We start from the raw sequence: 22,970 nt of genomic DNA on the forward strand, positions 1-22,970 counted from the left end.
AACCAATAGGTTCTATTTTTGAAATTAATCAAGGTTTTGTGCAAAATTGGTTGCTTCCTTCGTGAATTATCGTTCTCCACAACCAAACAAGTTGAAGCACATTTCGTAATCCACTCTAAGTTGTCTGTCCAATAACACTTGAAGCCATGTACATTAGAACTTTTTGCAGGGTTAACGTCCTCTATGAGGTTTTATTTTATATACAGATGTGCAATGGAATTGGCATTTGAAACCCGCTGGATTTACTAAAACCAGTACTATACAAATGTATTATAAACCGGTTATTTCAATAAAGCTCAGTTTTGATAGTAACAAAGTTTGTAACGCTCATACACATTATTGGGTTGTGAAACATGTTTACTATTAAAACTAGTTTGCGCTCTACTTCCTGTTACCTTGATTTCAATTCAATATTTGAAACAACGTTTATTAAATAAAAAATAGTTATCTGTCTGAATCTATTGATAATATTATAATACGAATGATTCAGATCCAATACGATTTTTTTTTTAATGTTGCCCCAATCTTAATAATAAGTTGTAACTTATTAAAAAATTGCCATTATTTGCAATAATGTTTCTATCAAATTTAAAAATTCAAACTCATTGATCGCCTTTGGAAAAATGTTTACAAAGCAAATGCTTAACAACATTGTGTTTCAATTGTCAATTTCATTGTTAGAGTAACTTCGGGTAATGTGGACCACCATTTTCATTGTTTGATATTGTGGGTGTAACAATGGTAAAAAATAAAAACAAATTGTTTTCACAACATAGCAGATTTGTTGGCTAAATATATTCCAGGTCAAACATTATATATATTTGTCTATAAAAATGTTATTGCATTACATTTCAAAAAACTCTAAACTGCGAATAAAAATAACTTGGCGGGTAATGTGGACCAGTATGTTTACCCACACACACACACATACTGGTTGAGGATCAGTAAGTTAAAGGAAGGTTGTGGATTGGTTGTGATAAATTTGAATTCATTACACTGTCGGGTAACAATGAATGCAAATATATATGGTTTCATGTTTTGGAATAAACCCCATACCGCCTCATTTGTATGTATTTTGAAGGTCCTTGCTTTATTATCCAACCGAATCACCTGTAATTTCGCATATCGAGTTTTCAGAGGATAGAATGCCTCCTCGCATACAAAATGCGCCCATTTTTCGAAATCGTCCTCATGAAAAAAATAATTATCGGCTTCAAAAATGAATAAAAATTAAAAATCACCGATTATAATTACCGCTAAATGTTTATTTTTGTTAAAGAAAAAAAGAAAACCACATAACTTCTTTATATTCGAGAAAAACAAAGTGTTCGACTTTTTTGAAAAAACGTTCGACTATTGTGCTAAAAAAATGCTCAAAACACACTTTTACAATGAGAGCTACATTTTCTACTACTAAATTTTCAACATTGCAATTATTTATTAAAACCCAAGTTTGATGTTTGTTTTCACTAATTTGGAAAACATTTATGAAGGCGGCATTGGCATATTTCAAGCATTTTCTTAGATATGGGGGGTGGTCCACATTAGACGCATAGTCCACATTACCCGAAGTTCCTATATTGTGGTTTTGTGAAAAATATGTAAGAAATTCATGCTTATTAATAAAATATCCATGATTATTATGGACCCATGAATAATATTAATAAAAGATTTGCATTAAAAAAATATTACCAAAAAATCCGTCTTACCAGTCGAACGGGCCCGAACATATGATACCCTGCATATCTACCACTGAACTTTAAATTTCATTTAATTTATTTCATCCATTGTAATATAAAAAAGCCAGCATGACCAATGACTTATATTAACTTATATAACAAAAAAATCCAAACAAAGAATAAACTAAATAAATTAAAAATACATAACAGTCAATAACTCTACAAAATGAAATTTAATGCAAACAACTAATATAACCAGATTCCAAAAAAGAACCCCAAACCATTCCAAAAAAGAAAGAAAGCATAAGGAATCCTACATAAAAATAAACTATATATCCCTCTCGAACCCAAGAGCAATACTAGAACCACACACATTAAATTTCATATGTATCAGCGCGTATGTATTAATCTATAATAATAAATGCTATTGAACTTAAATAAAGATGGCTCCCCAACCATGAATTAAAAAAGGCAAAGTAACACTGTGTAGCCGGTAATCAGCGATTTCTTCAAAGCCAACTTCATCAAATACGAGACAAATGCACAAACAATTCCCTCCTATACGTAAATGTAAACTTACGAAGACTCAAAGGCAGCTGATTCCACAATCTTACGACTCTAACTACAGATCATTTGTAGTTAAAGTAGTAGTTCATAAATTACAGCGAAAACCTCGGATACAACAACTGAGGGTTCCGAGAGGATCTACACATCACAAACCTACTGTATAGAGGTAAATCAACATTTCTCATAATTCTATAATAACACAAAAGGATACGATTTTCAACATACTTATCAAAGGATAGGCCAACAAATTTAACCAAAAATTAGGAAACATGATGACTACGATCCAAACCATATACATAACGAACAATGGAGTTAACAACCTTTTGAAGCCGATGCAAATGACCAGAATTAGAGCCCAAAATTACATCCAAACAATACTTTACCTGAGACATCAACAACGACATAGCCAGATATGACGAAATTAGTCTACAGGCCGAAACGGAAAACCCAAATTTGACTCTAAGCTTGCGTATAAGCTGCGCGTGGTTAATAGAATCAAAGGCCTTAGACAAATCAAGACCAACATCAGAACCATCAAAAACATCGCGAATAACATCAGTAAGGGATAATAAGTGCAACGTTGTACTGCAGCCATGCCGAAAACCATACTGAGAACGACTCAGGCATTTGCGGAGAGCACTTTCAACATCCTCCATAAACACGCAGTAAAACCTAAATAACTCTTGAACAAAGGCACCATCAATTCCTACATTCTCACCAGGATTAGATTTGCCCACATTACAAAAGTAATCAATAACAGTATTAACATCAATAAAAGGAATATCATCACCACAATCTGGACAACCAAAGGATCTAAAGGAACTTCCATAATTAACTACTGTTCATACGATCGAACAACTTTTCATAATATTTTCTTCTCTCATTACGCATAACAGCTTTGCAACGATTTCTGCAGATACAATATATACGTCTATTGTCATCAGTAAGCTAAATCCCGAATCGAACGAGCTGACTTCACCACATCAGAATTTAACCACTCATTAATTTTTTGGTTTACATGACAAGTAGCAAAAGGAACAAAAAATAGCAAACGCTAAAATAACGTCTCAAACAAGGCCAGTAGGCTGTCTACGTCACTGGTGAGATACAGAGGAGAAAAATCAAAATTAAACACAAAATCATAAATACCCACCCAATCCGCATTACAAAAATCATGATACTATATACTATCTTTGACATTACTTTATCTTCAACAACTATAGGTAAATCAATCATCCCAAAGATAAGCGCGTGGTGAGATATGCTAGGGCATTGTCCCTGCGAGGAAAAGCCCAGCCTCATGAGACCACTGATAAAAAAATAGTCAATAAGCGAGGTAGAACTGTGAGCAAGATCAAAGTGCGTAGGCATGGAATTGTGGACAATAGAAAGCCCATTTCTGCGGAGATAAATCCAAAATTTCACAACTTATTAATATTACAGAAAAATTGTGACCTCTAAAGGGACCAGAAAAACAGACAAATATTATGTTTTTTTTTACCAAAAAACAATAGGTGTCATTGTTGACACGAACCGAACATACATATCGGATGTACTTTTACAAAAAATAATAATGGATAAAGGGACACACAACACTAAATCGATTTAGCTAATCGAGATTGAATACTAAAAGGTGAGTTTATGCATACCTGTACTCAGTAACGTACAGTAGCGTGCAAATTAATATCAATTCAATACTACTTCTTAATATATGCGCTATATTTAAAAACATGTTAGCAGCTAATTTCCTTCTTAAATACTATTTTGTGGCATCCTTTATGGCATTGCTTGAAAATAATCTAAAAAATACCGTTCTTTTTGTATGTCCTTCTTTTATTTTCGTTTGCAAAATAATAGCAGTGGAGTAAGAAAGAGTGTAAAAGCGCATAAATATTCAGATTTTTAATTTGATTCTGTGATAAACTTATTTCTGTTTTAAAATAATATATAACAAAAACTCAAATCGGTGCACTGTATGACAAAAAGTTTATTTAAAATGGGCCGCGGAAAACATTGTACCAAAGAAAAAAGAGAACTCATAAAAAAGTTGATTTCGGATGGAAAAACTTATAAATTTGTACAAAATGTGGTTGGCTGTTCTGCGAAAATGATCTATAACGTCATAAAATTATCTCCCAAACCAAAAGCGTCGACGAAATAGAAGCATATGTCAATTTCAAGAAATAAGATTATTATTAACCCTCAGTGATGAACCTAAAACCTCTGCTACGGAATTAAAAAAAAAAAAAAATACCTTGAAGTTTGTCCGTGTACAATCAGGGAACTCTTGTTGCATCATAAGGGGACCCTCCCCCCATTCTCGGGGTCAACAATTTTTTTTTGATTTAATTCGAATCTACATTAATTCAAGAATGTCCCTACAAAATTTCAAGTGGAAATCTCAAGAATTCTTGAAAATATAGCCGATTTATTGTGTCAGCATCAAGTGACAGCTAAAGGGCTTCTCAAACTTGCGAATGGCGGGCACGATAACTCAAAAACTAATAACCCAATCGATTCCAAATTTTTACACGTTTCTCTCTCTGTGAGTGTATAGCTATCGTATGAACTAGGATAAAGCCAATCGGTAAAGATCTTCCTTATTTTTTAACTTGGTTTCTGGTCAAAAATCGGCGATTTTCCAAAAATATTTTTTCAAAGGTCCGCCATTTTGTTAATTTTAGAGCGAAGTCATAATCCAGACATGTAATCTTTCTAACACCGTTGGAATTTTCGGATTTCGATGTTCCAGTGAGGAGTTATCATGCCCGCCATAAAAAATAAGGACTTTTCTTTAATTACAAAACCAACAAAAAACAATAACAAAAATTTTTTGTAAATTATTTTTCTTCTCTTTTAAATCTTCAATTATATATGTGCAAATTTACAAACCTTAACAAGCATTGGTATTGATTTACCAGTCCATTGAAAATCTTGAAAATTTAAAATCGAGAATGGGTAGGGTTCCCTTAATTCAATTTTGTATTTGTTATACTTGGCCTTACTTCAATGGTATTTAATTAATGATACGAATTAAACTGTACCTATAATTTTGTTCATGAGTGTAATAAATTGATTGAAATATATATAATTCATTTAATAAAATCAAATTTAATTAATAAAATTGTTAATTTTTAATTAATAATAATATTTTTTTCAAATAATGCTACCATATTTTGACAACATTTTCCCATATAACATTTACTATATGGCAACACCATTTGCTGATAGAGAACTATTTGCCATCATAATAGACGTGACATTTCTTAAGGTGTAGACTACACAGCGGCGAAGTGAAAAAGAATTGCCTCAAACAACAAAACAAAAAGAAGTTCAACAATAATTTTTTAATGTGTATAAAAGTTTTGAATATAAATTTAACAAATATCTAGTTAGCGTTTATATCTAAATATGCAAAATATATATAAACGAAAGCATAATGTAAATATTTATTGACGTAAGCTGGGGCATCACCAAACAAAATGCAAAAAAGCAAAACATTGACAAAAAAATCATTGAAATTAGAGTGAAAAGTTACTGAAATAAAGAGTCGACTGGAATATAAATAATCATTACAAAATGGGTAAGATTCTCAGTGTAATTTGTATATTTATTGTTGTAGTAAAATTGTGTATTTTAATTGTTGTTGTTAATTAATGGTTTGTATTTGTTTGCCATAAAGTTTTTTCAATAGTGGTTATCCAATTAATTGAAAAACGTTCCACCTGCTAACGAATGGTGGAGACAAAATGCCCGATAAAGAAGAACTCAAAGTAGTTTAAAGAAATATTTACGAATGAGGTGGGATGGAGACTGCATTTGGCCGCTATTACACAGAGTTGTATTTGTTTGAAAACATATGGTCATTTCTGAATTAAGGGGACTTTAGACTTGTTGATACAACTGTATGTATTAGGCCGTTTGTACATAATAGAATTTGTTAGGAAAGAAAATGCTATGGTATAATTATTACAATGTAGGGCATAGCTACCATCTGATTACAATTTTGGCTTTCAACGTGTCTTGTCCTATCAAATCAAAATACATAGTTTGTGTGTATTGTTTTGAATACCATCAAAATATCAATTGTATCCTATTATGTAGTTATATTGCTAGTTACTTGGTGATCTAGTTAGGCTGACGTCAGAGTGCAAGCGAGAAGCGATGCGATACTACATGCTATAATAGTTCATGCTATTTCAATGCTATAGAGAGTGAGTGCACAAAATTGACTGTTGAATTCATAAAATATTTTCAAAGTAATTTTTTAAAGAAAATTCATGAAATGAAAAAGTTGATTTCCCTTATTTTTTCCAAATTATTTTATTATTTAATTAAATTTGGACACACCATACCAATTCGGTAAATAAAAATAATAGTTACTGATAATGCAAAGGGTAAAGGGTGGTAAGAAAACACACGCAGAGGTTTATACAGGTAATTAGTAAAATAACTAGTGCAAAGGGTAAAGGGTGGTAGTTACAGGTAATTAGTAAAATAACTAGTTCATAACCAGTTACTCAAACTACTGGGGTGTCAAATAAATTCAAATAAAATTTAAATATATTCAAATTTAATTGAAATGTAAATAATTTTACCGCGTTAGTCCCGAAGTCATTACTTTGTTATGACGAAACAAACATTTCATGATATTCCCTTTATAGTTCCGGGACGAAATCATAACATTTCATTAATTTTTCACGTTTTTAGTTATGAGTTGAAAAATGTCATATAAACACAATCACCTGTTGTGTATATATTTATTTTATATTTGACAGAATAAGCCACTATCTACATAGTCGATTTTTTGTTATTCACCTCAACAGTCCTATCTTGTATTATTGCACCATGAATGAGCCACAGACAATGTGATATAAACGCAACCACCTGCTGCGTATATTTACTAGATTTTTTTTGTTATTCACCTCAAGCTGAGCGAACACTCATTAAAGTACATTATGATCTCAAGTGCAGTGCGGGATAACAAAAATAATGATTCCGAAGATGAATCCTTGCATATAATTTGCTTCTTTTCCCGATTTTTGCCTTCCATTGTGAGGTCTCTGGACCTTCAATTTGATCGTCATGCCTTAACATCAACACTAACTAATTTATTTGACCCCCTTTTTTCATTTTTTAGGCGACTTTGATGGAGCAACAACCTCAAATAAATCTCAAATGGAAGAGATGTTGGTTAAAATTTCCGCATCGGACGGTGTACCAAAACTCTTCTGTCCGATATGCAATAAAGCCCTGGTCTCATTGCAAGGCTATGTAAAACATGTTAAAAAACATGAACCACCCGGTGGTTTTATGTGTCGTTTTTGTGATGCTCGCTTTTGTTCCGAAGATGAATTGAAAAAACATCGTGAGACGGAACATACCACTATAGCCTGCCGGCTCTGTAAGGATACAACATTTACAAATGAAACAAATTATCGGGCACACATACGCGATGTTCACCAGGGTGTCGATCGTGAATTGTATAAATGTGAAAAATGTGGAGCCGCCTATAAAACCTTGGAACCATATCGTCGACACATTGAAACCGATTGTGGTGCCATTAAACCATTTAAATGTGATAAATGCCCGATGGCATTTATGACCAAATACAATCTGAAAGCCCATTTGGATAATCATTCGGGGGAGCTGAAATTCTGCTGCAGCTATTGTGGTAGAAATTTTAAACAAAAAGCCAGATTGGTGGAACACGAAAGGACACATACGGGAGAGAAGCCTTACAAGTGTGATGTAAGTTCGAATATATTTATTTAAAGAGTTTTTAAATAACTACTTCGTTGTTTTTTTATTTTTAATCTAGGTTTGCGGCAAGAGCTTTTCCCATCGTGAAAGTATAGTTACACATTCGTCACTGCATACGGGTATACGTCTGGTTGAATGTAAATGCTGTAGCTCACGTTTTTCCTGTTATTCAAATCTAATAAAACATCGTCGTAATAGGCCAGATACATGTGGTCGTCCTGAATATGATCCGCCAAAGAATCGTATACGAAAACACACCTCAAGAAGTAAGTATGAAATTAATATTTTAGTTTTGCTTATTGTATAAGAGAATCGATGTAGTCGTCGGTAGATAAATTACCACTGTGGATAATAGAAGTAAGGAACCGCCTCTCTGTCATTTATCCAATTAATCAAAAAAAATGGATTACTTATGTCAATAAATTAAAAACTTATGAAATTTAAATAATTTCCAACATATTAGTCAATTCTTCATCCTTTCATTTTTTTCCAGTTCCAGCCGTTTTAAATCCAAATTCTGAAATAAAAGTGGTTAATGTCAATAAAATCATTAAACCTGAAGATTTGGAAAAGGTCCAAGCTATGAAAAAGGAATCCCCAGATAAAGCAAAAGAAAAGGATACAGCACGTAAACGTACCGGCGGAGCGGTGACAAAGAGAGCAGAGAAAAGAGGACCTAAAAAGAAAATGCCACCTAAAAAAGCAATTATCGAATTTGAAGAAAGTGATAATGAGGATCTTTTGTGGGCGGGGGCAAAGGACGAAGAAGACGACGGCGATGATGACGATGAAAAGCCACTTAAAGAACTAATAAAAACGGAAAGAACAAAAAGAAAATGCAATATGAAACCTTTAAATCAAACTTCAAAAGATAATGATGCGGCAGATACGGCTCTCCAAGAGCCGCTGCTCAACCCGTTAATGTCTACAGAAACTAGCATCAATAAAACCACAACTACATGGTCAGATGATAGTGAAGATGATTATGTACCCGATTTTGAACCCGAAGAAGAAGACTCTGATGATTATGATATATCCGAAAATAGAAGTATCCAACTGCCAGTTCAAATTAAACAAGAAAATAAAGATGATACCACCCACATACAAATTGAAGCGGTAAATGATTTGGAATTCACATCGTTGCCAATTGACACAAATATGGTTAAGTCTGAAAATGAAGATTCGAATATTTTCAATGAAAAGGATAAAATATTGGCATGTTTACTCAACGAAAGTGACTACAGTCGTTTGGATAAAGAAGGTATATATAGCAAAGAGATCCTCTACAATTGTGGTGGTTTAATATTTCTATTTTATAGGTGAATCCACATTGAAAAACGATAGGTTGTATTCTGCTACGACAACTAAACCCTTGGAAAATGAAGACGATGAAGAAGAAGAATTTATTCTGGAGGAAACTGAAGTTGTATTGGTGAAAAATGAAGATAACAATGAAGATGAATATCCTTTGGAAGATATTTTAGATGTTAAATCAGAGGTATGTTTGTGAAAAACGACATAAAGAATTTAGTTTTTAATTAAAGGCTGTGTGTTTTCTACCTTTATTTCAGTTCACCGAAAATTTAAATAACACTGTAGATGATAAATGTTATGTACTGCTGGAAGATATTACCAATCGTTATCCAGAACTTAAGACTCAATCCACCATTAAGGTGGCGCGCAACTGTCAGCCGTTCTTTTCGAAAAGCATTGATGTCAAAAAACGTTTACGAAAATCCAAAGCTCAAACAGATAAAGATGACTCATCCTGCACCCAAAAATCGAAACGAAAATCTCGAGTAACAGCCGAACAATTAAAAGAACGCATGCGTCTACTAAAGAAACGTGATAAGACTTATCAATGTCCGGATTGTATTAAACTATACTATATGCGTAAACCGTTTGAAAAACATTTACGCGATGATCACCATAAAAACGATGAAGAAATCAAAGAATTGCTCAAGGATGAAATAGAAGAATTGCCCACAGAAGATGTGTACAAATGTCATATCTGTGATAAGATTTATTTGATGGAAAAACGTCTTAAAGATCACATACCCAAACATGGACCAGATGGTAATCTAATACACAAATGCCCGTGCTATTGTGTTCTGTATTTTGCGACACGTGAAGAAGCCCAGGCACACGCGCATGAAGTACACAAAGATTTGTTGTGGTGTGAAATATGTGAGAAATTTATGACTGGTAGTGATGCTTTGAAATCGCATAAGATGCGTATACACGGTACCAAGGAGGTACAATTTAAACGTAATTTGATTTGTGACAAATGTGGTAAAAAGTTCATGGGTCGAACACAATTAATGGATCATGTACGTTCCGATTGTGGTCGTGTACCGATCTATCAATGTCAAGTGTGTGGAAAATGTCTTACGACGGCGGGTATCCTAAAGACACATATGCTATTGCATAAGGATGATCGTCCCTATCAATGTGATCAGTGTGGTAAAAGTTTTAAGATCAAAGCTCAATATAAAACACACATTAAATATGGTCACTCGGAGGAGAAGCGTTTCAAATGTCATGTAAGTATTTTTAATGAACTATTGTTATAATTCACATATTTATAATTGATTAATATTTATTTCCTTCAGCTCTGTCCCAAAGCCTATCCGTATCGTGAAAGTTTGCTAACTCACATGGCTGTGCACACGGGCATTAAACGTTTTCTGTGCAATGGTTGTGGTAAGCGTTTTACATGTGTATCCAATTTGCAAGCCCATCGTAAAGTGCATGCCGAAACCTGTGGCCTATTGCCATTAAATGCCAAGGCCACCCAGTATATGGGTGTACAAAAAGGCACGCTGTTATTGGGTGCCAAACCGGAACCGGGTCTAGATTATGTTGAATCACAGACACTGGTGGCCAAAGAAGTATTTACACAAGATGTCCAGGCGACCACGGAGGATGTTGTACGCAGTATGCAACCGAGTAATTCACTAAGTGCTGGTCTACCACTTAATTATAGTGCCGATATTATACTAATGTAATATAGTTACACAAAACAAAAAAATAATGATTATAAGATTCAAAATTAATTTTGATTAATTTTTTTAATTATGGTAATTATTTTTAATTTAATTTTTATTTTAGGAAACAATAAAATATAAAATATTTTGTAATGCAAATTTATGATTTTGAAAATTATGTTGAGTTTGGCTACGAAAAGTTTTTATAAAAACAGCATCACAAGTACAAATCGAGAAACCAGTGGGTTTAGCTATGCGTATGAACTATTACAGACAAGTTTGTTTTGACTGGGTACCCATGTGGAAACTTCTTTTGAAATACGTCAATAGAAAATAGGCTAGCAAGCCTGGTAACAGTCTCTGAAAAGAATAATAATAACTTATGTAGTTCTTCCTTGATGCAATTATATTGGATTTTATTGCTGCTAAATCACTTGATTGTCAACAAACGGGCAGGACGTAATTTTTTTGTAGAGCTGTTTTGCCTGGCTCGCAAAAGATATATCCAACCACTATCCATTATATATAGAAATATGACATGACTTCGATCAATATTTATTTTTAAGCCTTCTATTAAGCACCATTTAAATCGTAAAATAGAAACTCATTTAATTTTGTTTTCCTTTCGCATATTAAATATTATTCATTCTTTATTAGCAATGAGTAAATTTCTCCATGATTTCTTATCAAAAACTCATTAAAAAAACGAGAAATCATAATTTGTTATTTGATAACAACAAAATTTAATAAACGTTAGGAGGGGTGTATGTATGGATTTTGTTTTCATATATATTTTTTTGGTAAAAATAAAAAATATGGGTATTCATAATTAAATGTGTTGTTGATAGTTATTATATATATGTATGTATGTTTTCATTCAAAGATAATAAACGGTTTTACAACTCTCAAATATTGATAAAATATTTCACATTTCGCATAGTGAAACAATATACAACAAACGATTCGCTTTGCCTTTCCTTTTTTTGTTTAACAAACGACCGATTTAATAATCATCACCACGTGAAACAACTTCTTTGCATGTGGGTCGCAACATAATTGTATGTTCATATTGGGCTGTGTAACATCCTTTAATATCGCACAATGGTGGATAGGCTTCGACAACACCCTTGTCGCAAAGATCCTTCAAAGCCATTTGATATTTGGTGGCGCCAGCACGATCTAACCAACGTTTACAGAAAGCCAATGTACCGAAATGTTTATTAATTGTACCCAAAAGTTGTTTCGATGATTGCAGACGCAATGGCACAAATGGAGCATCAAAGTTCTTCATGTAATGAGAGCAATCCATATCGTCATGAACTAGACCACGGCCAGTGGAGCCGAATGTCTCAATGGCATAGAATTCGTTTTCTTCCATACGTGTCGATTCGCCACCCTTGACAATTGGTACAGTTTTGCCAGCATGAATACCTGGAAAGGAGGGGATAAAAATATGCAATTAATGAAAGGGATTTAGTTACATTTTATATAAAGAATGAAGGGAATAAGTCAAGTTTAGGGCCCGGTCGCGGATCGTTTTGAAATGTTTACCATAGGTAGTCGTTGAGGGGACATTATATTAAAAGAATGGAGTTAACAAGTCTAGTTTAGGTCCCTGATTACAATGGTACAAATATATGAAATAAGGATATCATCTTGAAACGTTTAAAGTTCCAAAAATCCGCGGGACCCTTTCAAAATTCTAATCAATGTCTTTAATCTTTAAAATGATGATGGAGACACATATCTCAGGAAGACTTCTTCGATAGGGAAATTACATTTTTGTAATCAGTAAATTATTATTGAAGGGAATTCAGAGAGAAAAAGTATTGAGAACCCCCAGGACTGCCAAACGATATTCTAATATTTTTTATAAACAAATTCCGTTGTACAAAATATAAAGGACTATAAAAATTCATATTGGATTTGTCCCTTTAATATCATAGAAACATTTAAATAACCACAATTTCTAATTGGAAAACAATTTTAGAAACAATGAAATTGTACTTACGATATGGACTAATCGAATGACCATTCAAATTACGTATCGCCTTAACTTGATACGTTTTACCATCCAATTCAACTTCATAGGATTCCATAACTTCTTGAATTGCAGCACCAATATCACATAGACGTACATCAATACCAGCCTCCTTAATACCGGTATTGGTGGCCTCACGAACCGCTTCCAACAGTTTGTCGTATTTATCGTTGAAAGTCAATGTGAATGCACAATCGATAATGCGTCCCTTAATGTGTGTACCAAAATCAATTTTACACACATCATCGTATTGCAAGACAGTGGTATCACCAGCATTTGGTGTATAATGGGCAGCACAATGATTCAACGAACAACCGGTAGGAAAAGCTAAACCAGCCTCTAGACCATTTTCACCAATTAAACGGCGAGCAGTATTTTCAAGTTCTTCACAAATTTGAATCATGCTCATGCCGGGTTTAATATAACGTTGCATATATTGACGTGTCTGACGATGTGCTTCGGCCGCTTGACGCACCTCCTGATAGATATCATTGTGCATACGATCCAAGGCACGTTTTTCTTCCGAAGTGAAACGATCAGTGGCGGTACGATCGTCAGGCATATCCTTGGGTACGGGGTGTTTCATGATTTCACCTTCTGGGAAATTGCCATCTGGGAATAGTTCGGCAATGGGCACAGTTGGTGGCTCCGTTTGCCCGCCCTTCTTTTGACCGGCCTTATTTTTGTTTTTGTTCTTCTTCTTGTTTGCTGATTTCTTTTCACCGTCACCGCCAGCAGTGGCAGATTCGCCATTAACCTCACCACCGGCCTTTTCATTCTCGGCACCAGCTTCGCCACCACCATCAGCTGCTTTCTTTGCGGCAGCTTCTACAAATAACAAACAATATCCACAAAATAAAAAAAAAAGTTTTGTTAAACCCTATACCGGTCATTAATTACATAAATCCAATTGTATCGCCTTACCTTGTCTCAATTTCTTGTTATTGGGTTTTGGTTTCTTTTGCTTTTTGGGTTCTTCTTGTGTGGTGGCTTCTTGATTGTTGCTGGGGGCCTCTTGGTTTGTGGCCTCAACAGCGCCTTCAACTTTGGTCTCTTCTACGACGGCCGACATATTTTCTGGTTTTTGTAGAGCTTTGAAAGATGTTCTATCCCGTATAAAGATTCTAACATAAAAATATACTAAATTTTACGTGAAATAAAATTACTCTGAATGCTCTACAAAATAAAAACCAGAACAATTGCAAAGCCGTTCGTTTGCAAAAAGAAACACGCACGAGGGAATCTGCGTGAAGTTAGCTACGTTGAGAACTTTCGATAACACATTTTTTTATCAAAACTACAGGGTGACATAAAATATTAAAATTTTATACTTAGTATACCAAAATTATTGTGTGGATTCCCTCTTTCATTCGACATCGAGTTTCTGGTACACGTTTTTATGGCATGTTTTGACGAGCATTCAAACAACGTAGTTCGCTTATAGGATTACGTACATGAATTAACCCGTTCATACAACCCTATTCATAATTAATGTCAATGGATTTTTCTTTTACAAACCTTTTGTTTTATGTTTTGCACGGAAATTTCAATTTCTTTGTGTGCATCACCTATGGATTGAAACCATAGCTACATGGTACAATTATAAAAGGTAACAGCAAGTCCCATATGATTTGATTCCAACGTAATACTAGTGTCAATACGAATTTGACAAATTATGTTTTAAAAATCACCCAACAGGAAAATTTGAAAGCATACAATTCGAAATTGTTCTTTATTATTCATTTTTATTATTCATTTTACTCAATCTGCCTGTTGGGAAAGTTTGAGGAAGCAAAACTTTCTTCATTGAATAACTCGCAATTCCCTTCACTTTCGTATGTGTTACACATATAAGTGCCAATAGCTCAATTATAGGAAAGATGTGGAAGCGATAGAAATATAAATTTAATAGATTTTCATTCATGTTTTTCAAATTTTATCTTGAGGATTCGAAAATATTTTATTTTGAAAATAAATATAATTTATTTGTTTGTTTACATTTTTCTGTCAAATTACGTTGACACTAGTTAATGCATCACTTTAATTTTTCTGAAATTTTTTTAAATTTTAGAAATTTTTTCATGCTTTTTGTCAATAAATGCTCTCAATTGTTGGGGATGGGAAGCATTTCTTTTTCACATTACTCCATAAAATAGTCCCTACATAAATGTCCCGATCGACGTAAGGAATTTTGAATGCACTGCACCTGGTGGAGGATATAAAAAGTTTAGCTCGGAAGTTGGAGGGAACACATAGACGGTCTTGTTAAGTTTTATTGTACAATAATAAAGAAGAACGGCGTTAGCTCTGATAAGATTAACTCAAATTTAAGATTAACTCTGATATCCCTTTATAATTTTTTTTCTTATTAACTCCTCTCCCTCCTGGCTCACGTCCTACCCTTTATAACTTTATATTTCATACCAAGGTGTATTTAATAAGGTATATGCATCAGATACAACAACAAATATTTTACAAAAACAACATTGTTGTTATAGAAATTAAATTGTCATGTTGACAATTAGTTTTTGTCAAAAATAAACAAAAACGAATATTTATTTGTTTTCGTTTTTTTTAACAAATAGTATTGAGGAATTGTTTTTTTTTTTTTGGAAAATTTACCACATCCTGTCCGTGGCTCCTAAATATTTATTTAATTATGGCTTCCAAATCAGCCCTTCTCAGTGGAAAAGTTGTGTGCCATAAATCGCCGCTCAAAGACCACAAAATAATGAAGATTGTGTTACGTAGCCAGTATACCAATATTGTCATAAGCTTATGTCAAATTCTCGGGACGAAGTACGGCTATCCACAAATGCTTTTCCATTTAAATTAACATATAGAGATCCACTGCAGAATCTATTCTTAATTGTGATATTTTTGTGAGAAAGCACTAGAGACATTATAGAGGCTCATATTTCAGAATATGCGACAAACACCAATGGACAGATACCATTACAGGTTCCTTGCAAATTTTAAAGGCCCATATTTCAGAGGTCTATAATCAGGAACCCAATGCAAAATATATTTTTTTGCCATTTGAGATTGTAACATTTTCTGTTCATATAAATGTATTTTTTGTTGTTGAGCACGTTGTTGAAACGTCGAAGAAATTTGTTTTGACAATTTTTTTCTCAAACAATAAAGAAAAAAGTTTAAAACCATATGATTGTCACATACACCTTATTAAATACGTCTTGATTTCATACAATGCCAAACAAGATCTATTAATAAGGCCACCCAGGTAGCGAAAGTCAGATGTTTTTCTCAAGTCTAATGACAACAATTTCCCTTTTGTTTACGTTTCCATAATGGAAGTCAATTCACAATAATGGATTTAGAAGGCAAACTTAAGAGGCAGCTGATATCCAGCTGGTCTCCCTGGATGACATTATTCATGGGCATTGATGTCATCTTAACATTCGATGCCTGAATCTCCTTTAAATTTAAACAAGTATAAAAAATATTCGTTGCTAACTTTTTATGCGAGCATATGATCTGATCTCGTACTACAAGAATCTACTATTTTTTACTACGATAACAATTTTTCCTTTATGATATCGAAGAAAATAATAGAAATTGGTAGTTTTGCAGTACGGGAACAGACCAATAGTTGCAAAAAGGTACAAATGTACAATTTGGTCATTTTGAATCAACATGTAGTTTTAATAAACATGTTTTTTTATCTCGCAGGTCATGGTATAATAATAGAAGGTAACAGCAAGTGTTGTTGTACAAAAAACGATACAACAACCACATGAAAATTTGTTGTTGTAAGTTCTACTAGTGTCAACTCATTTGACAGAAAAATGTAAACAAACAAACAAATTATCATCAAATTATTTTTATTTTGAAAATGGAATATTTTCGAATCCTCAAAATAAAAATTGAAAAACATGAATGAAAATCTATCAAATTTATATTTCTATCGCTTCCACATCTTTCCTATAATTGAGCCATTGCCATATATATGTGTAACACATATGAAAATACAGGGAATAGCGAGTTGTTCCTTGAAGAAAGATTTGCTTCCTCAAACTTTCCCAGCAGGCAGATTGAGTAAGTTGAATACGGGAGCACATTTAATAAAGAACAATTACAAATTGTATGCGTTCCCAATTTTCCTGTTGGGTGATTTTTAAAAACATAATTTGTCAAATTCATATTGACACTAGTATTACGTTAGAATCAAATCAGCTGAGACTTGCTGTTACCTTTTATAATTGTACCATGCTCGCAGGTGTAGGTTTTCACATAGGCTCTGTTCCACAATATGAAATAATCGCATATTAATCGAAATTGTTTTCCCTTTTTAAGTTGACAAGTTTTTATCCATGGCTCAATAATAAATGTAGATCAATGATCCGTTTCCGTACTGCAAGAATCTACTAATTTTAACTACTTCTTCCAATGTTATATGGGGAAATTGAGTTTTTTTTTCAAACATTTTATTTTTAAACAAAGTATAAGGAAAAATAAATGGGATGTCTATATTATTTTTCAAATGTTGGTTTGCAAATATAGAAATGCCATTTATTCCCAAACCTACGAAAGCTTTTTACCTCTGAATTTTGACTACCATGCAAAATTTCTGTCAACATGGAGTTGACAATTTAATTCCCCTTGAATTAAAAAAAATGAGTAAAAAGTAAACATACTATATTCATTGGAAACCCTCCAATTTAGGCTAAAAGCGACACTTTGTATTTTTGCTATTTTACTTTATATTCTACATATATTACATACAATGTAAATACAAAATATACATAATTACATTATAAATTACACTTATAAATAATCTAAAATACATAGTACTATTATGGAATTGCATGCTAAAATGGACTTACATCTAAGACATTCAAAATTAAATATAAATCGTTTTTCCTAATTTCCTTCGACCGTCGTACTTGCTTGCATTCCATTAATAGGAATTTTCATTGAGCTTAAGCGCTTCATTCGCGCCTCATGCCATTCTTTGGGATGTTCATTCTTTCTATGCTTATGCATATTGGCATTTGAAATAAACGTACGCGGACAATGTGGACAAGTATAGAGTGCTTCGCCCGTATGTGTACTTAAATGTTCCTTTAATTCTTTTGGGCGCCGAAAAGCCTTTTCACACAAATGACAGGCATGCCTTCGTTGCATCGTATGCGAATATTGAATGTGACTTTTGTGTGCCGCAATATTTGGCGATACTTTCGAGCAATGTGGACACACTTGTTCCTGCATATTTTCTTCAGTATGACGTAGTCTTTTATGTCGATTCAATCCATAAATACTTGTCAGTTTCATGCCACATATATCGCATTCAATATTTGGTGTCGGGCCGCCAGTGTGTTCGGCTAAATGTCGTTGGAAGGAGTGCCTTTCGCGAAAGGCCTTTCCGCATATATCACAGATCAATTTCACATATAAATGTGTTACTTTAATATGTTGGGTTCTTAAACTTTCCGAGGCAAATTTCTTTTCACATTCATTGCACTGGAATTGCCGTTGCTCCTCGGGTACATGAAGAAGCCGGTGTTTTTCCAAACTTCCTAGAATTATTAAGTTTAATTAAGTAAGTTGATCATATATAAGATTTATTACAATATTACCCCTTCTAAAGAAATCTTTCCCGCATTCACTACAATTAAATCTAGGTTTACGGCTGTCATCATGCCACTCCAAATGGTTCTTCAAACAACGCCGATTGGCAAAAACTTTACCGCAATGTTCACATTTAAAATAATTGGGATCTTTGTGTACATGCAAATGATCCACAAATACTGCACGCTTATAAAACTTCTTATCACAGCACATTACATAGGGCTTTGTATTGTGCTCATCGCGAAAGTGCACAATCAAATGATTGAAGTCCTCCAGAGGTATGTGACATAAACTGCAAAATAATTCATGATTTTGGGCTATATACTCATCATATTTTTTAGTTAATTGTATGGAAGAACCATCTGCCAAACTTTTCTTTTTATGGGCTATAGTTTTACAGCGGGATATCTTTTTCTGTTTTATCGGACTGAGCTCACTTATTTCCTCATCTTCTGAAGTCGCTTTATTATCACTGCTCTCTTCATTTTGGTAATCATTATCGTAATCTCTACTATCACTTTGCTCTCCACCATCCTCGTCCAGGTCACGTAAAGCTTCAGATAACACATTACCGTGATTTCCAATTGGTAGCTTCTTATCAACGGGTGAATCTTCCTGTTTAATAAACTCCACAGAGCTGTCTATAACCACACAATCGATGTTGTCCTTTTGTAAACGGGGTCGACCTCTCTTTCGTTTGGCCAGAGGTATCAAATCTTCATTAAGCGATGCTTCTGCCGTCAATGTATCATTTTCTTCTTTGTCATTATCTAATTTGATTTCATCGACCGGACTTTGTGGGGCTTCTTTTTCAACACAAAATTGTACAGAATTAAACAAATTATGGGATTTTTGAACACGCACGAAAAATGTATGGAATGACCACAATCTTGACCAGCATTCATTGCATATCCACTTCGGATTAGTGTCTTCATTCTTTGCATTGAAATGCCACCACCATAAATGTTTCTCAATGATGTGTTGTACATTGTATTTAGTCCATTCCGTTGATCCAGCTGTCAGACGTGATAATATGTCACCATTGTATTCCAAACAAACAATACAAATATCCATATTAAGCTTGGAATATTGGGAAATATTGAATATTTTCGTTGCGTTTATTTGTTTTGCTACTAAATTAAAACGAAATTATATGTACAAAAGGAACTGATAAAGCAGGATCAAAACAAAAATGTTTTGTTTTGGTTTTTTTTTCCTTGCGAACCTATCACACTGGAAAACGTTCCAACTGCTTCGAATAAGAATGGACAATAGAGAATGGCTGACAGAAAGCAGATGTTTGTAAAGTAGAGTTTCCGAATAAGAATTTCTAATGACAGCTGGTTGGAATAAAAACCAATGTTTTTGTTTCAGTTCATCGTTCATCGTATTTTGTAACAATTGTTACTAAATGTTGTCTGTTTACCCAAAAATTCAGAAAAGAGAGTCATTTGTATAAAAATTACATAAAATAGAAGAAAATTTTTAAGTAATGCAAAGTTTCATTAAATTAGAAACTATATAACGAGTGGTTTTATCTAAGGCTGAAGTAAACTCAGTCGCTGCCAAGGTCAACCTAAGGACCCACAAACCTTAAGTAAAAACACGAGTGATTACAATTTCAATCTTTATTATAATACTCTGGTGTTTACAATATGAATAATAGTCGGGAGGTGAGATAAGCTTTTCGGTTGGAATCTTCTAATCGGTAATGGTAGCGGGGGTGATTAAGTCGGCTCGCAACTAATTGGCTGGTTGGTATTCGGGTTGTACGGCTGGTTACAGTCGGCTTGGAGATACTCGGCTAGCTGATGTCGGCTCGTTGAGAATCGGATGGCTACAGTCGGCTCGTTGGGGATCGGCTAGCTGTTGTCGGTACGTTGGAGATCGGCTGGCGACAGTCGGCTCGAAGATACTCGGCTAGCTGATGTCGGTTCGTTGAGGATCGGCTGGCTACAGTCGGCTCGTTGGGGATCGGCTAGCTGTTGTCGGTACGTTGGAGATCGGCTGGCGACAGTCGGCTCGAAGATACTCGGCTAGCTGATGTCGGCTCGTTGAGGATCAGCTGGCTACAGTCGGCTCGTTGGGGATCGGCTAGCTGGTGTCGGTACGTTGGAGATCGGCTGGCTACAGTCGGCTCGAAGATACTCGGCTAGCTGATGTCGGCTTGTTGATGTTCGATTGGATGCAATCGGCTCGTAGGTACTCGGCTTGCTACAGTCGGCTCGTTGATGTTCGGTCGGATGCAATCGGCTCGTAGGTACTCGGCTTGCTACAGTCGGCTCGTAGGTACTCGGCTTGCTACAGTCGGCTCGTTGGTGTTCGGTCGGATGCAATCGGCTCGTAGGTACTCGGCTTGCTACAGTCGGCTCGTTGGTGTTCGGTCGGATGCAATCGGCTCGTAGGTACTCGGCTTGCTGGTGTCGGCTCGTTGAAGATCGGCTGGCTACAGTCGGCTCGTCGGGGATCAGGGCAGGATACAATCGACTCGTTGTTGGTCGGCAGGTTCGGGGTTTTCAGGGTTCGGTTAGTAGTTATTAGTATGGAGCTAGCTATGAGCGGGGAGCTGGCTATGAGCGGGGAGCTGGCTATGAGCGAGGAGCTTGCAAAGAGCGAGGAGCTGGCAAAGAGCGAGGAGCTGGCAAAGAGCGAGGAGCTGGCAAAGAGCGAGGAGCTGGCTATGAGCGAGGAGCTGGCTATGAGCGAGGAGCTGGCTATGAGCGAGGAGCTTGCAAAGAGCGAGGAGCTGGCAAAGAGCGAGGAGCTGGCTATGAGCGAGGAGCTTGCAAAGAGCGAGGAGCTGGCAAAGAGCGAGGAGCTGGCAAAGAGCGAGGAGCTGGCTATGAGCGAGGAGCTTGCAAAGAGCGAGGAGCTGGCAAAGAGCGAGGAGCTGGCAAAGAGCGAGGAGCTGGCTATGAGCGAGGAGCTGGCAAAGAGCGAGAAGCTGGCTATGAGCGAGGAGCTGGCAAAGAGCGAGGAGCAGGCTATGAGCGAGGTCGAATCGTCGTTAACATTCTCCAGTATACGAGACTGCGGACAAGCCACACATCTTCGTCACTCGTAGTTCGGTAACGTCCGAGGTCGACCACTTCGGCATGGCAAAGTGGAACATATATCCGTATGGTACTATGAAGTGAATGAGAATTATTGTGTACTTCAAAAAAGTTGTCTGTTGTTTAATGCAATGAAGTTGAAGTACGCAGGTAATGATACTGGCTTAGGTTTAAGTTGAGACGTTATTTACTACTAAATATTGAGGTGGGTTGACATTAACTGGGGTCGTGCATAATGTATGAAACGGTCACGTTACATCTCCCCCCTCACTTCGAGGAATAAAATGTACAGTGTTGATTTTATTGTGGTAAGGTTTGAGATCTTGGCCATTCACTCTCCTTTAGATATTTTATCTTGATTCGTGTTCTGCTGGTCGTTGGAACAAAACAACGCCCAAAACCCTCGAGGCTGGCGTCGGTTTGATGGAAGAATTGTCGTGTGAAGTCGGGGAATGCTAGTACGGGTGCTTCGGTCAGGTTTAATTTCGGGTTTTCGAATGCTTCCGCTTGTAGTGGTCCCCATTTCCATTGTGCCGATTTCTTCTGAAGTAAATTTAGTGGGCTTGCAACTTTTGCGAAGTTTGGTATTGGGTAGGCATCAGGTTCACTGGCTTCGTGTAGTTGCCTGTAGTCTATACACATTCGCCAACCTCCTTGTTTCTTTCGAGCCAATACAACCGGGGCACTGTATGGACTACAAGAAGGTTCAATCTTATCTTGTGACAGGAGATTATCGGCATTTATTACTTCCATCATGGCTGGATTGCGGGGTATGTACCGCTGTTTTATTGGTTCATGATGTTTCGATTTTATTGTGTGTTTGGCTATCGTACATAGACCCTTGGACTGCGAAAACTTTTCTGTGTGGCGTAGGAGCATAGTACTTAACTCGGCTTCCTGTTCGACTGTAAGAAAATCCCGAGATGTTATCGTATGAGCATAATCGATGATCGGTTCATCTCTAGTTCGTACTATGATTTCACCATCTAGAGTCAACCTGCAACACCGCTTCGCGAGGAAGTCCATACCCAATATCAGTGGTTCGGCCTGAGTTGGAATTACGGTGACTCCAAGGTTAGTAATCTTTCCTCTATACTCGACATTTAACCGAAGATCCGATTCGCAACTCGTTACCGTCTGGTCGGCCATTTGGATTTTTCTTTTCGTCGTGCCGGGAAATACTCCTTTTGAATGTAACTTCCGTCGCATAGTCTCATCAATGTAGCTGAGCGATGCTCCGGTATCAATTAGGGCATTTACGTTGATCCCCTCAACACACACGGAAATA

The 22,970-nt window shown here is 35.5% G+C and overlaps 3 protein-coding genes across 3 annotated transcripts; 1 reads left to right on the plus strand and 2 right to left on the minus strand.

Moving 5' to 3' along the window:
- The first annotated feature begins 7,425 nt into the window (after nucleotides 1-7,425).
- On the plus strand, nucleotides 7,426-11,017 carry LOC133323548 (zinc finger and BTB domain-containing protein 41). Its single transcript, XM_061532464.1, has 6 exons — nucleotides 7,426-7,997; nucleotides 8,068-8,275; nucleotides 8,503-9,270; nucleotides 9,329-9,507; nucleotides 9,581-10,552; nucleotides 10,622-11,017. Exons 1-6 carry the CDS (start codon nucleotides 7,434-7,436, stop codon nucleotides 11,015-11,017), a joined length of 3,087 nt encoding a protein of 1,028 aa, XP_061388448.1. The 5' UTR covers nucleotides 7,426-7,433.
- A 979-nt stretch (nucleotides 11,018-11,996) lies between these two features.
- LOC133323545 (uncharacterized) lies at nucleotides 11,997-14,189 on the minus strand. Its single transcript, XM_061532461.1, has 3 exons — nucleotides 13,962-14,189; nucleotides 13,008-13,865; nucleotides 11,997-12,427 (listed from the first exon to the last, which is right to left on the minus strand). Exons 1-3 carry the CDS (start codon nucleotides 14,107-14,109, stop codon nucleotides 12,000-12,002), a joined length of 1,434 nt encoding a protein of 477 aa, XP_061388445.1. The 5' UTR covers nucleotides 14,110-14,189; the 3' UTR covers nucleotides 11,997-11,999.
- Nucleotides 14,190-17,921: 3,732 nt separating this feature from the next.
- On the minus strand, nucleotides 17,922-19,703 carry LOC133323549 (gastrula zinc finger protein XlCGF26.1-like). Its single transcript, XM_061532465.1, has 2 exons — nucleotides 18,638-19,703; nucleotides 17,922-18,577 (listed from the first exon to the last, which is right to left on the minus strand). Exons 1-2 carry the CDS (start codon nucleotides 19,701-19,703, stop codon nucleotides 17,922-17,924), a joined length of 1,722 nt encoding a protein of 573 aa, XP_061388449.1.
- Between the last annotated feature and the right edge of the window lie 3,267 nt (nucleotides 19,704-22,970).

The sequence above is a fragment of the Musca vetustissima genome, unplaced genomic scaffold (assembly GCF_032173495.1).
Source record: "Musca vetustissima isolate MV318-11 ecotype Yass unplaced genomic scaffold, APGP_CSIRO_Mvet_v1 utg25810, whole genome shotgun sequence".
Taxonomy (NCBI): Eukaryota; Metazoa; Arthropoda; class Insecta; order Diptera; family Muscidae; genus Musca; species Musca vetustissima.

What these genes read in the sequence shown, in the direction of transcription:
- LOC133323548 (XM_061532464.1), top strand. Translation starts at nt 7,434, where the DNA reads ATGTTGGTTAAAATTTCCGCATCGGACGGTGTACCAAAACTCTTCTGT. An exon ending in ACGAAAACACACCTCAAGAA is followed by an intron (nt 8,276 to 8,502) that starts GTAAGTATGAAA and finishes ATTTTTTTCCAG; the next exon opens with TTCCAGCCGTTTTAAATCCA. An exon ending in AGAAGCGTTTCAAATGTCAT is followed by an intron (nt 10,553 to 10,621) that starts GTAAGTATTTTT and finishes TATTTCCTTCAG; the next exon opens with CTCTGTCCCAAAGCCTATCC.
- LOC133323545 (XM_061532461.1), bottom strand. Translation starts at nt 14,109, where the DNA reads ATGTCGGCCGTCGTAGAAGAGACCAAAGTTGAAGGCGCTGTTGAGGCC. An exon ending in TAACAAGAAATTGAGACAAG is followed by an intron (nt 13,866 to 13,961) that starts GTAAGGCGATAC and finishes TGTTATTTGTAG; the next exon opens with AAGCTGCCGCAAAGAAAGCA. An exon ending in TCATTCGATTAGTCCATATC is followed by an intron (nt 12,428 to 13,007) that starts GTAAGTACAATT and finishes CCTCCTTTCCAG; the next exon opens with GTATTCATGCTGGCAAAACT.
- LOC133323549 (XM_061532465.1), bottom strand. Translation starts at nt 19,703, where the DNA reads ATGGATATTTGTATTGTTTGTTTGGAATACAATGGTGACATATTATCA. An exon ending in GAAAGATTTCTTTAGAAGGG is followed by an intron (nt 18,578 to 18,637) that starts GTAATATTGTAA and finishes TAATAATTCTAG; the next exon opens with GAAGTTTGGAAAAACACCGG.